At 41.1% G+C, this 13,405-nt stretch overlaps 3 protein-coding genes across 7 annotated transcripts in view; 1 reads left to right on the forward strand and 2 right to left on the reverse strand.

Moving 5' to 3' along the window:
* GNPTG (N-acetylglucosamine-1-phosphate transferase subunit gamma) lies at positions 1-11,405 on the reverse strand. Of its 2 annotated transcripts, none has more exons than XM_080617171.1 (12): positions 11,290-11,405; positions 11,154-11,208; positions 10,868-10,935; positions 8,751-8,805; positions 8,562-8,645; positions 7,385-7,478; positions 5,746-5,860; positions 5,064-5,146; positions 4,663-4,791; positions 3,658-3,739; positions 2,480-2,598; positions 1-1,593 (listed from the first exon to the last, which is right to left on the reverse strand). In XM_080617171.1, the coding sequence occupies exons 1-12, from the start codon at positions 11,333-11,335 to the stop codon at positions 1,336-1,338; spliced, it is 1,188 nt and encodes a 395-aa protein (XP_080473297.1). In that variant the 5' UTR covers positions 11,336-11,405; the 3' UTR covers positions 1-1,335. The 2 variants fall into 2 exon arrangements, with proteins under 2 accessions (XP_080473297.1, XP_080473298.1); XM_080617172.1 differs by having other exon boundaries at positions 1,455-1,593; positions 2,454-2,598.
* The window catches only part of TSR3 (TSR3 ribosome maturation factor), a 14,481-nt gene continuing 12,467 nt past the window's right edge, over positions 11,392-13,405 (forward strand). For all 4 annotated transcript variants that reach the window (XR_013956773.1, XR_013956774.1, XM_080617185.1 and 1 more), the window contains exons 1-3: positions 11,392-11,492; positions 11,615-11,819; positions 12,634-12,827. Coding sequence is in view for 2 of the 4 variants with exons in the window: in XM_080617185.1 (XP_080473311.1) it covers positions 11,396-11,492; positions 11,615-11,819; positions 12,634-12,827 (496 nt within the window). In the remaining 2 variants the exon portion in view is untranslated. The remainder of the gene's footprint in view (positions 11,493-11,614; positions 11,820-12,633; positions 12,828-13,405) is intronic.
* Positions 12,058-13,405, reverse strand: part of UBE2I (ubiquitin conjugating enzyme E2 I) — an 18,705-nt gene continuing 17,357 nt past the window's right edge. The window contains exons 10-11 of the transcript XR_013956772.1: positions 13,373-13,398; positions 12,058-12,248 (exon numbers count right to left, since the gene is read on the reverse strand). The gene's annotated coding sequence lies outside the window, so the exon portion shown is untranslated. The remainder of the gene's footprint in view (positions 12,249-13,372; positions 13,399-13,405) is intronic.

The raw sequence follows: 13,405 nt of genomic DNA on the forward strand, positions 1-13,405 counted from the left end.
CATTACACCTTAGGGCAATATAAATACAATCCAGAATCACTGTTATTCGCCAGGACGCCTCTATGTGCGTATCTCAGTTGCAACAGTCTACTGTAGTAGAAACTGAATCCTAGAACTAATTAAACTTTATGGCAGTAGCAAACCAACCATACTCAATTATTAGGCATCACCTGGATGAACTACAGGGCGACTCAACAGCAAAATTAAAGCATAGTGTGCATGTTGTTCAAAGACTCAGTGGCAGTGTCAGGCGAACATGATGCTGTGTCAGTTTTCGCTGTGGCTGCTGCCACGGCTGGAGTTATGGTTTGTTGTGGGAAGTGGTGGTGATGGTATTTCGGGTTTGTTTTCTTTTCTTTTTTAAGGATTGAGAATTTTAATGGCACAAAGCAAGTTTTGCTTTTTTACATTAGAAAGCTTAAAAGAAATGCCTCTAGCTTTGAAGGGAAATAAGTTGTAGGAGTAGCTTAAATTTCTCCCCTCCATGAAAAGTGTCCAGAGTGTGCAAGTTTGAGTATCTATATACCTGTAAGGAAAAAACATACTACATTGGTTCATGAAACGAGGGGCTTCCTCCTAACACACTGCAACCCAATCATCTCAATCCCCTACAAAACCTCTCCTCCCAGTAATGATAATCTAAATCACGCATGCCTAAAAGGTTATAGTCAGAAAGTAAGCACCAAGTATGAATTAAGGGTTGAAGACGATAATTTCTACACCATTTAGTAGAATTACAACAAAAACCAAAACCCCCAAAACACAAACAAAAAAAAACCCCCAAAAACCAGAATACAGAATCACTTATTAATAAAACATACACTTACAGTTGTCTTCAATGCAAGTTGACTATATTCTGTGACTAGCAAAATGTCAAATGAAGGTCACCTTCAGCAACAATTTTAGACTTACAGCTTTGATATTCTAATATACTGTGCATGTAAGAAAAATGATCCATGGAAAAGAGATGGGTTGTATAAAATGTATCTTCAAATGCAAGTTGATTTGCAATACATCCTGTCCACCCCTACGGTGCAGCGCAGGAAGAATCTACTTTTTGCGCTATCAGCTTAGATTACTAAAACCAGCACTGAAAGCACCACGACACATGAAGGAATCAAGCTTGTAAGGCAAGCCTGCAAAAACAAGTTCTCCCATTACATTGTTAGTACAGCTTTTAAGCAGGTGAATGCCAGCAAACTTCTGGCAGCTCCTTCACTGCAGCCGCATTCCCGTCCTTGTCATTTCTCCTTCTGAAGTTGCACGGGAGCGTTGCTTCTCTGCGCCACATCTGAAGAATCCATCATCTGACCAGAGAAAACTGCTTCCAGTCGCTCATCGATCTCCGTTGGCTCCCTGAAAACACACCAGAGCAGGAGCCCACTGCACAGGAGGCTGAGGGGCAGCACCTTCACCCACGGCCTCTCGTAGTCGCTCCCCATGGACTGGCTGACCCTCCACACCCGCGGGCTGGCCTTGCTGGTGGAAAAGAGGATGGGCGCCCCGTCCTCCAGATCCGCGCCCGCCGCGCCTTCCGGGCCCCGCCGCCGCGCCAGCCACCTCCGGGTGCCGGGCAAGCTCAGGCGCCGCGCCCTGCAAAGAGACACGCGTCAGGGGAGGCGGGCGCACGGCCGCCCCTCGGCCCGCTCCCTCCGCCTCACCGCCAGCGGCCCAGCGCCCAGCTCATTCTGCCCTGCCGCCCGCGCACCTCCTCCCCGCGCGCAGCGGAAGCGGAACTGCAGCCCGCGGCGGCAGCGGCCTGCCGCGAGGGCGGAGAGCGCCGCAGCGGCCCTGTGCTGGGGGACGCTCACGGAGGGGTGGCAAAACGGCTGCTGACGGCGTTCCCGGCGCCCACAGTGACGTTTCTGCTGCTCGCGCTGGGAAAGCCCGCCGTGTTCCATATCACGTACAGAGAACTGCCGTGTATTCCGTTAAGACAACTATTTGATGACAGTTGGGGGTTTTCGCAGACCCTTCTGTCAGACCCCGAACAGCTTTCCTTTTATCCACCCACTATCCAAAGGTGACACCGGCCTCTGAACGGGGGTGAGGGAAGCGGTGCATTGGGCACTGCTCTGGCAGAAAACCTTTTAGCATACAGACACGTATTCTTAATATTAAACTTAACTACATTTCATACAACATCTTACAGCATTGGCCTTTAACTGTTTTGTATTTACACCACCTGGTACCATGCTTGATCAAAGAAAATAAAGGCGGGGCTGGAGGCACAGAACCTGTAAACCTCTGCCCAACAGCAGCTGCAGCTTTACAAAGTTTTACAAATGCTCTCAGAAATTAGCCAACTGTTCTCAGCAATGGAAAGCCCTCGCTCCATTATGCTCCTTTTGCTTTAAGGCAGAAATTCAGAAAGCTGAGAATATGGGCAGAAGGTAAGTCATCTCAGTGGCATGATACACATTCAACTTGCTTGATGTTCCAAACACACTCACTGTTTACCACCCAAGGTTCTTCATACAGTGTCATTCCAAACTCCTGTATCGCCATGGAGCTGTTCATCATCCTTTGATCCATTAAGAAGAGTTGTCATTGCAGTTGCCAGTTTGTGACTTACATGTTCAACACTGGTATTTTCAGCTGTAATATTTAGTTTAAGATGTCAGTTATTTCTGCTTTTAAACATCAAGACATTTTTGTCACAGAATTCACCAAGTAGTTTGAAATAAGCCATCTACAGTAAGCTGTGAATTATGCTTTTGATTATACAGTTCTAATTTACATAATTAAATAATCTACCAAACAGGCAGAAATACTGTGGAAGTTACATAGTTAATAGTTTAAACATGAAGACAAAATGTTTTACAAAAATTCTAATATGATGAGTTTTCCCTAGAAAAGAAAGAACAGAGAAGGAAGTTTCTCAAAAAAAAAACCAACCAAAAAACCCACAGAAAAAAAAAGATGTCACTCATTTTAAGCTAATTAGCTCAAAGGTCCATTGTTTTCTTGAGGTGCCAATTCTGAACATAAAAGGTGTAAATATACAGGGAAATTAAATCCTCCTTTGACAAATAGTCCATGTAATAATAGGTGTGATAGATTGGAAGGAATGGGACAAAAAATACCAACCGAACAACACAACAAAACTAAACCTCAACTTGACTGGAATTAACCCAGATAAGCCTTGCTTCCAGGACCAGTCTTTCCTTCCAAAAACTGCCTCTCATATGGTACTTACCTAACAGACATCGAAAGGAAAAAAAAAAGGTGACTAAAAAGGCATAAAAGCAATTCAAACAGATACAGAGAACGCTTCAAGCGTTCTTGAAGAAGTCAGGCCTTGTGGTTGACTATGCAGAAAGTAGAGTTACTTAGAAGCTGCTGATGTGCTATGAACGCTGTAACATGGACTTCCTCTTTCTTTAGCACCTTAAGTACTGGAGACAAACTTCAATTACAACAGCAGTGAAAATTTTTCCATAAAGCTAACATTTCATGTCATCAACAGATTTTTCTGGGGTGCAAAGTAAGTCCTCTTGCACAGGAACCAAAACCTAAATACTTATTAGAAGTTTCTACCGAATCTTACCTCCATATGTGACAGATTATGTAATTACTGCTGTATCCAAAAACATCATTTATGTATTCACATTCTGAATAGACAATAACGAAAAAGAACAATACCAAAAAACTCACCAAAATTTCCTTTGTATGCAATACCATGCTGACTTAATAAATCTTTCAGGGTTTTTATTTCTGTAGAAAGCTGCTTGTATTCCTAAGAAACAAAATACATTTTAAATGGCTCTCCCACTCTCCAAATGCATATATAAAATGGGAATTTATAAAAAAAAATGGGTCTGTTCACAGGTGTTACTTAAAAGATCATAAAAATAAACTGCTTATTCCAAGAACAAGATACAAAACTTATAATTTTATTTCTGTTGCCAAAACAGGAGCCAGCTTTTTCCAGTCCCGAGAGTAAAAATTAGGAGTGCTCTCTGTGACTACTGGATCTACTCTCTAACTAGTATTTTATTATAGCACAAAATTGCATTCATAAGTTTGCTACAGGACCAGCCTTATTTTATTTTATATCATCTTGCTAAAGTCTGGAAATTCACCACTCCTCAACTCCTGACCTAGTAACTTCATGTTCTCACTTTCAGTAGTTTCTCTTAACTTATAGAGAATATTGATTCTGTTGCAGAAAGACTGTTCACACACCTGAAAGTAATTCAGAAATGGACACAGTATAGATCATTCTGCCTCTTGCTTTTTGCTTCTGCCAATGCATTCTTACTCAAGTCTGGGTAATTATCCAGAGAGACACGTCAACGTTCCCAAGGCTGGTTACACATTTATTTTCACTAGTAATTCTCTCTTATTTCCAGACTATTATTCCCCACAAAAAGCACTTGCAAGTGTTCATAACCAAAGCACCTACACCAATACCTACATACCCACACTATGTCTTCTCATTGGGCATTCAGTTATGCTGGTTTGTTTTTTACTTAAGAGCTAGAATAAAGATACCAAATCACTCTGTATGCAGCCTGTTACATGTTAAAACCAGAAAAGATAATCCCATTAATGGATTTCAGCTGAATCCAAAGGTACTTAGGTAACACCTTCAGTGATACCGTTACCCAGAAAAAAGGTGGAAACTTAATTCCACATTGTAAAGATTACACTCGGTACCTTACTGCACTTCTCCACTGTTTCAAATTCAAAACTTATTTTCTTATTCTGTTTTTCAACTTCCTTTTCTTCTGTTGCTTTCAGAAGTCCTGCTTCCTCAAAAATCTCTTTCAGTATTTTTCTGTAACCCTAGAAAAAAATGTTTCACAAAGACAATAGATCAATCCACCCCACTCTCATCTCTGCTTGTAACTTGCACTAGCCACTCCAACTCCTCAAGCTTCACTACAGAAAATATTATTATTACCAGTTGATATAGCAGTTATAGAGCACAAAAATGACTATTTGCCAACTGCAGAATAAATGCATCCAGTCCAAAAGGAGAAACTTGGCAAATGCCAAGGCTGGATATTTGACAGAAATGTTTTTTTACCAAATAGAGTTGGAAGACATTAACAAACCTGGTCAGTTATTAGTTCATCATACAGAAGCTGTTCTGCTTCATCCCACTTCTTTTGTAGTGCTTCAGTCAGAGTTGGATAAACTGAAAAATGGAAGTCAAACCATGTAAAAATCAACAGCTCTGTCCTGCATTAGTTAAATGCTCCTCTAGTAGCACGCAAGCGTATTTGTTTTAAGAACTCAACGTTTCTATATAGTACACAGCCTCTACTGCTTTCAAGAGTTGGGGTTAAACTTAAACTCTGCTTCACATATTTAAAGTTTCTGGAGAGTGCCACCAACCAGAATTTTTTCTCGTATTTCCAGCTAGAAGGCCTCCTATTTCTTTGTTGAATGTAATTCTAACTAAGCTGTGCCTTTTTGTAATGTAAATAAATGAGGAGATACCACAGGGATGATTCCTACAGCCAGAACAGGAAAAAAAAAAAAAAAGGAAAAAAAAACCAAACCAAACCAAACCCCAACCCAAACCCCATCTCTCACTGGATCTATGCTAGCAATGGCATTTTATCTGAGAAATACCTATATGTTTATAATGATTATAATTTAAAATACACTCCATATGTTACATTTAATACTAATTTATATCAATCTACAGACTCAAAGAAACTAAAAATTTACACTCTGAGGTTGGTGTAATATGCCAGCTGCTCCACACACAAACGGTTTTCTAAGTCTTACCTAAAAGAGAGTGGGGGTGGCACACAAGAGGAGTCTCAAATGTCAGAAAGTAAACACAAGTACTTGGCTCAGACACATAAGCCAATTTATTGCTCCTTCCACATACAAGATGAACCTAAACATCAGTAAAAACAAAGATGAGCAAAATACCTCCACAAGAAACAGGACCAGCATAAATAATCAATTTACTGTCTTCCAGTGCTAGCAGATGCATTTCTGTACACACTGTCATGTCAAAGATTGCAGTACTATCAGCTATAGAAAAAGAATAATAGCAAACACATCTTCAAATTGCTTTATCAAATGTGAAAATTGCTTCTTCTAATGGGAAATGATCCCCCCACCTATCATTGTTCCTTGGGCTCCCAAGCAACATATTTCCAGCAAGAACGAGAGTAAAAAGGAGGGTAAATAGGATACTCCTTAGAAACTTACCTGACATAAGCATAATTCACATAACAAATTTTAGTTCTGACCAATGTGCTAAATAAAGAGAACAATATACAACTAGCCTATAGAAATTTGCTTTCACCTTGAAACTTGCAGCATCAGTATTTTCTGTCTGTTCAAAACTAAATACCAGTGAAAGATTTGAATCCCAGTATCAAAGGTCATACAAGAATATTAACTCTTTCTGCAGCCCCTATGGAAGATAAAGATGTTAACAAGGCACCTTCATTACAGTAAAAATATTTTTGCCTTTGCCAAGATATTTTGTTCCTTATCCCATCTTCAGATCAATTATTATTCCAACTAAATAACCCTCTCTCTTAAGTATTGCATTGTCACCCACCATTTTAATAACCCACATGAAAAGCAGCCTGTTATGAGCTATACTTAAACTCTTCTTCATAACAGCAATCTACATCACCAGGGAACGTGAGGTTTAATTCATTGTATCTGTAAAACTGTGTAACACACAGAAACGGGAGGTGGAAAGAGAAAAACATCAATGAATAAAAGGATAAAGGACACACACAAATGATGTGCCATGCATTGGCCAAGTCTCAGACACCATTCCTTACTATTGTAGCTGAATTGTTACTGGGCACAGAGACTGTTTGAATGTGAAACATTTTAGCAACTCCACAAAATAAAAATTTTTATTTTTTCTTTAAAATGTACTCACACCAGAATCTGTTTCTCTTGACTTTGTTCCTTTGCCACTCCCATGTATTTGATTCCTTCCTTAACCCTTTCATGCCCTCTGCTGTTGTTTTTAAACTTACCTAGCTTCTCAGCAAGCTGTTGTTAATTGCCTAATGCTTTTTCCTCCTTTTCCCTGAATGCTCTTAGGCTGGCATGCTGAATTCAACAAATAACTTTTTATTTTTCCTTACACAAATTACAAAGCACTGTATGTTTCTACAGTGGTGATACCAGAATATTACACTCTATCAAGGAAAAAAAGAGTTAAAAGTAACTAATGAGAATACATAAACAAATTTCTTCAAAATTTTATCCTGATTTTAGCTTCCCTCCTCCATCCATTCACCTAGCTCCTACAGGAATTAATCTTTACATTTTATGTCACATCTTAAATGATGACTGCTTCAAGGTAGGAATGTTTCACTCTGCAGAGTGTCATGAGTGTGTGTGGAGAACCATACTGTCAGAATTAGCATAGTCTAGATTATACCTTCGTCTGTCTGCTCTTAGTTTCACATGAGTCTCCTTCCCTCATCCACATTCCAATAAATGTGTTGTTGTCAATTTCCCATTCATGCCAGATTCTGAAAAAACACAACATTATTTTCCTTCAAGTTACTGAAACTAAAAAAGTGAACACTCACCAAAAAAAACCCCAAACAAACCAAGAATACCCTACTCCATGGTGAACTTAACTGTATATACTTAATTTTTGTTGTCTTAGTATTTCCATATCTTAACAGCCAAGACCTTACAAACAGTATAAACAGCGTAGTTTGCTATCCAGGCTGCTACCCAGGGGACATCAACATTATTTTGAGAGCAGTTTTGGATCAGCTTTCAGTTTGCAAACTATCTGCACTTATAAATCCATATTTAAATCCAATGGATTGATACAACTGTAGATCAACTCCCCAACAAATTCAATTATGCTAACTACTCTGAGCAACTCACATTGTTTCAGTGGTTTTAGTGCTGGTGAAAGCACCTAAAAAAACTAGTCTCTACTTCTGCTAGCACACTTTTCCTCTCATACTATGCACATTGGGGGGGGAAAGAAAAAAAACCCAAAAGATATAATTATTAAAAAATATTCAGATAGGCACTAATTTTAAAGCAGTGCTCTGGTTTTTAATAATAATCATTAATATTTATAAATATTAATATTTGATAAAAAAAAAAATTTATTTTAGGTCTTATGATTTGCGTACTTTGGGGTCTTCGAATACTTTGGAATACTTTTTGGGGTCTACAGCGAGTCTTTTGTTACCTTTTATTAAATATGTTTAATAAGACCACTAGGCATAAAGCACTCATTTCATTTTTTAAGGTCATATTAAACTCAAAGCAAAAATTGTTACGAGACATGAAATCTTTGTTAATATAAGCTGTAGTTATACATTACTGAATTTCTCACATTAACATATCACTTGTGCAGTTGTCACTGTTTATTAATCAGCCTCCAGCTACAGCAGGAGGTTAGCATTTATCAAGAGAAAAACCTGGATTTTTCAAGACAAGGTATTTTTATGCATAAGGCCTCGGGAACTACAAAGACCTAAGCTGACCAATAAAAGAATCTCAATTTTAAAACTGCCTCCTTTTAACAATCTATAGAATGGTCTGCTAACAACATAAGTAAAACTTAAACAGTATAAAAGCCTCACCCTAAAATCCCACTATAGGCATTCCATCGAAAAGTCTGCTCATGCTGAGTGACATTATGGAAAGGACAAAACTCATACTTGTACCTTAGGAGGGGGAGGGAAAAAAAAAAAAAAAGAAAAAAGAAATGTTTCAGTGTGAAATAAGCAACTACTTCATTCCTAATAAAGAATTCAGTATCCATTACTCACGTTGATTCCACAAAACTGAAACACTTGCCAGCAAGCCTAAAGAGATGTGCAGGGCCTAAAAACACCATAAAATGACATCAAGGAAGAATAATGTTTTAGTTAAATTTAAGCAAGTTACTGTGATGATAGAACAGCAAGAAGTATGCGACAAAGTTTTTCGCTGTACATAACAAAATTTGTATCTTCCATACTGATCACACTAATCTCCCACTAGTGCTGTATTGGTTTGCATAATGATCTTAACATATATAAGCCTCTTTCTATGACAGAAATAAGAAACCTGTATATAAACAAATATTTTGGGGCCAGATCCATACAACGAATTATCAGGTCTTGCCAAAATCTAACACTGAAATCACTAGAACTCTTGCTTAGCAGCTGTCTGTCCCCTAAGTCATCCAAACTCCTCAAGTTTATACTAGGAAAGCCCATTTGCTCAGAATGTCAGCAGTACTTCATATTTAAGTTTTATCGAGATCCTTGAACAAGATACTCCTTCCCAGTTTGTCTTCACAGTCTTAACCAGTTAGTATTCAACAAGATAAACTTTTTGCTGTCAGACAGGCCAGCAGTTACAATTCTAGTCTTACAGAATTGACCATTCCAGCCTTGCTGTCAAAAGGAATTCAAGATGGGTAACTCATCACTCAAAAAATGGCCAAAAGTTCTTAACTGTGTGCTACAGGGGTATTTCAGTATCCCTTCTTTAACATAATTTGCATGGAGTGACTAAGTGAGGAAAGGAGAAATAAAAAAAAGAAAAAAAGCAGCAAGTAAAATAAAAGCTCATCCTTGATTCTGATGCCCTACTGCCAGAATTACCAATGTAATTTTTGCAAAGATCTAGACAAGCAATCCTAGAAACAAAGATCAGACCACCTCTCCACAATGTCCTAACCACTGGGATAAAGGCAGGTTCTCTTTCCCATGTGATTTTTCTGACTGCATGGTCATGCATTTAATCCTACAGATTATCAGCGGCTTGGCCAAAGGGCTTGCCCCTCTACTACATGCAAACTGTGCCTTAGTGATTAGGATCCTCTCCCCACAGAAGAAAAGCAGATTCGAATGTCCCTGAGTAATGCTTTAAATTCATGCCTCCATTTCTTTGCAGATGCTTTAAAAGAAATTATAGGAACTGTTACCCCAACTGTCTTGTTAAAGAAAAGAACATGTAAGGTTTCCACTCTAAAGAAATAATTCTGCAAGACAGGGTTCCATGCCCTAGATTCCAGTTCCACAGGCACTCACAATTTTGGGCTACACGTAAGTTCCCACATCCAGGAAAGCTGTATTTTTAGCAGACTGTCTTTTTACCTTTTTTCTTGATTTTTTTTGTGTCTTTCCATTCAGCATTCTAACTATGGCTAACTATTTCACTTTTCACATGCAGTGCATGCAAAATTTATACATTTGAATTGAGTTTATAAAACATGACAGAAGACATTAAGCATAATCAAGCCCAATGTCACCATTCCAAAGGTGAACTGTTACTGAAGCTAAACAAGGTTTAAGTCTGTGCCTAAGGCTGGCAGAGACTTTTGCTTACTCCTTGCATTCAGTTTATTTATCTACTCTCCTCTATATATGGCCTAGAATTTTTTCAATTCCTGTTCATTTTTGCAAAAGTGGTGGATTTATATTGCAGCACCCAGGCTTTGTGTGTGAAACTGAGCCTCTGTGACCCATTCCAAGACTACTCTTACGCTTTTTTTAAAACAATGGCTGAGTATTAAGAACTATCAGATGATGGGATGACTTCTGTATGACAAGGTCAAGGATGGCAGGGATTGTTTTGAGAGGGAAAAAAGGTTTTAGTAAGGATCAGAAGGATCTGTGACTGCTAAAAGAACCACAGAATAAAACACATAGATAGGACTGGTATGTAGAAAAGCAGTAAAAATAGTACTGGGCCATTGAGAACCAAAGTGATTAATCTAGGTTTTAACTCTTCAGAAGCACAATAAAATATATTTGTTCCTGCCTATCTTCCATGACACTCATAAAAATGACAAGTAAAATTAGTCTTTGTCTGCATAAAGTCAAGGTAGACTGCTTTGCAAACGGCTGTCACTAAATGATGCAAACTATACAAAAAAGGTAATTCTTGCATATACCTGATACTGCAGACGGGGACATCTTTGGCTGCAGCCTGTTTGTCTGAGGCAAGAATGGGTTATTCAACCTTTCAAAAGAAGGAAAGTTAAACGTTTGAGACCGAGTTAGGCCCCTGGACACGCGTATATCCCTCTGCCCGAGTGCCGCAACACCCGCACCCAGCGGGGCTCCCGCAGGAGGGCCCCGACCCCTTCCCGGAGGAAGGAACGGGCTGAGGCGGACGATGACGCCGAGCAAGCCAAGTCCGGGTGGGTCGCGGGACGCGGCAAGCGGGCAGCCACGTACCCGAACGTGTTCGGCTCCTCCACAATCTTCATCTTCCCCGCCGAAGAGAAGGGCCCTGCTGAGCAGAGAGCGGTTGGCTGCAAACTAACCCACCGCCTCCCCTGCCCTCCCCTCCCCTCCCCGCTCCCGCGCTCACCCAGCGCCGCGCCCAGCGCCACCAGCAGCAGCCGGGCCGCCGCCATCACCCCTTCCGCTGGAAACGGAAGGGCGCGGAGGCACCCGCTCCGCCCAGCCGCGGAACCATGGAGCGCGGCCGAGCGGCTGCCTGTCGGCGGGGTAGGCGGCGCGGGGCTGGCAGCCTCAACGCCTTCGCGGCGGAAGCGGAGGCTGCGCTGAGAGGTGCGGGAGCGTGCCGGGGCCTGTGGGCCGAGCGGCCGCGGGGCCTGCCCTGAAGCCTGCTCGGGCAGGGCCGCGCCGGGCCGGGTGGGCCCTGGGAACTAACGCGCTGCTGCTGTTTTCAGCTTGCCTGGAGGGCGAGGGGGACGGCCCAGAGGCGAAGCTCCCGTGCCCTCTTGCCATGTGGGAGCTCGGGCACTGCGATCCCAAGAAATGCACCGGGAGGAAACTAGCCCGGAAGGGGCTGCTCCGAACCCTACGCCTCAGCCAGAGATTCCCGGGCATCGTCCTCAGTCCTCTGGCTACCGAGCACATCTCTCCGGCTGACAGGTGGGTTCCGGTGAGGCCTGGGTGACCTCGCTGCCCGTTTGCAAGGCCCGCGGAGGCACACGTGGCTCAGGTGTTGTAGTGATCGGATACTGAGGAGAACACTTCAGCCATCGGTTCATGGCCAGAACTGTGCTACAGGATAAATTTGACCTTCCTGATGCGTTACCTTGATGCAGAAACATGAGAAATAGGGGCACTTTATTAAATCAGGCTAACATTTTTACACAGCTGGTATCAGGTGAAAAAAGCATCTGTAGATCCCGGTGAGAAGTCAAAGCATGTGGTTTGTAGGTTAATTTGTCCAAAATCACAGGCCTGTAGCTACTGGATCTTTTATGATTTCATATCCAGGTTCTTCAGGTAGGCAACGCAGTGCATTAGCTAGAAAATTTATTTGGGGGAAACGCTGAGAATTTTCTTCAGATGTGCCTGCAGAATTTGTATAAAAATGTGCTTACTTGGAGAAAAGCTGAGGCTTCAGGAGCTGGCAGCAAACTTAAATCTGAATTTTGGTGTACTTTTAAGAATGTGAACATTATTATTAATCACACTCTCCTGTCGTATTTTTAAACCTAGAACTTTTCACTCTCAGTATGAAATGTATGGATAAACCGTTTTCACCACAGGCATGTTCAGAGGAAAAGCAGGTTGTTATTCTTTCTTATTGCATCTGTATTTTAGATCATTGTAAAATGTATGCCTTGTGATTGACAAAAGGGAGGTATGCAGATTTGTCAGTGTAAAGTGGCAACTGTAATTCCCATGTTCACTTATACCATGATGGTGATTTTTCAAACACAGTGATGTTTTGCAGGCATGTCGTTGCCCAGAGTGGAATTGCAGTCATAGATTGCTCATGGGCCAAATTAGAAGAAACTCCCTTTAAGAGACTGAGAGGAAATCACCTACGGCTGCTGCCTTACTTGGTGGCTGCAAATCCTGTGAACTATGGTCGGCCATGCAAACTGTCCTGTGTGGAAGCTTTTGCTGCAGCCTTTTGCATTGTCGGTAGGTTGTAATGCGTCTGATGTGAAATATGTTGCCAGCAATTCTTACATCCTTAATAAATCAGAAGAGATAATCTGCAATTATGTCCCACTGGTCATCGTTTATGTTGAGTCTGGAATCAGATTGTCTAGCTTTCCTCCAAGTACTTGTATCTGGCAGTATTGAGGTATCTGTGGGGAGTTCCTGTCAGTTATGAAACTGGAGACATAAAGTGATAACCCTGATTTTGTCAGGATGGCACTTCATGTAAAAAACCAGTAAAAACTCTTTAAAAAGCCAGAGAAGACAGAGCATGAATCCTTTGGCACCTCTGCCTTAATGAGAGGAAACAGCTGGCTCTTAATAGGCTGGGTTCTGATTAAGAACAAAATTAACTGGCCCCTCTTGTGATGTTCTGCAGACTCATCACAGCTTTCTTGACAGGACTAGACTGCAGATAAATCTTACCATCTGAAAATACTGTATTTATAACTGCCATCTTACTGAAGGACTGGGGGAGCTAGAGCTTGAATCAGTCATGTGGTGGTATGTTGGTGTGTACTGACCTTAGTAAGCTGAATGAAATCTCACGCTGAAAA

This window comes from Psittacula echo (genome assembly GCF_963264785.1).
Source record: "Psittacula echo genome assembly, chromosome: 5".
NCBI classification, from domain to species: domain Eukaryota; kingdom Metazoa; phylum Chordata; class Aves; order Psittaciformes; family Psittacidae; genus Psittacula; species Psittacula echo.

Excerpts from the sequence above, each read along its gene's own strand:
- GNPTG (XM_080617171.1), bottom strand. The coding sequence starts at position 11,335 with ATGGCGGCGGCCCGGCTGCTGCTGGTGGCGCTGGGCGCGGCGCTGG. Across the intron at positions 11,209-11,289 it reads GGCGCTGGGCGCGGCGCTGG|GGCCCTTCTCTTCGGCGGGG; the intron begins GTGAGCGCGGGA and ends TCTGCTCAGCAG. Across the intron at positions 5,147-5,745 it reads CCACCCCCACTCTCTTTTAG|TTTATCCAACTCTGACTGAA; the intron begins GTAAGACTTAGA and ends TCCATTTTTCAG.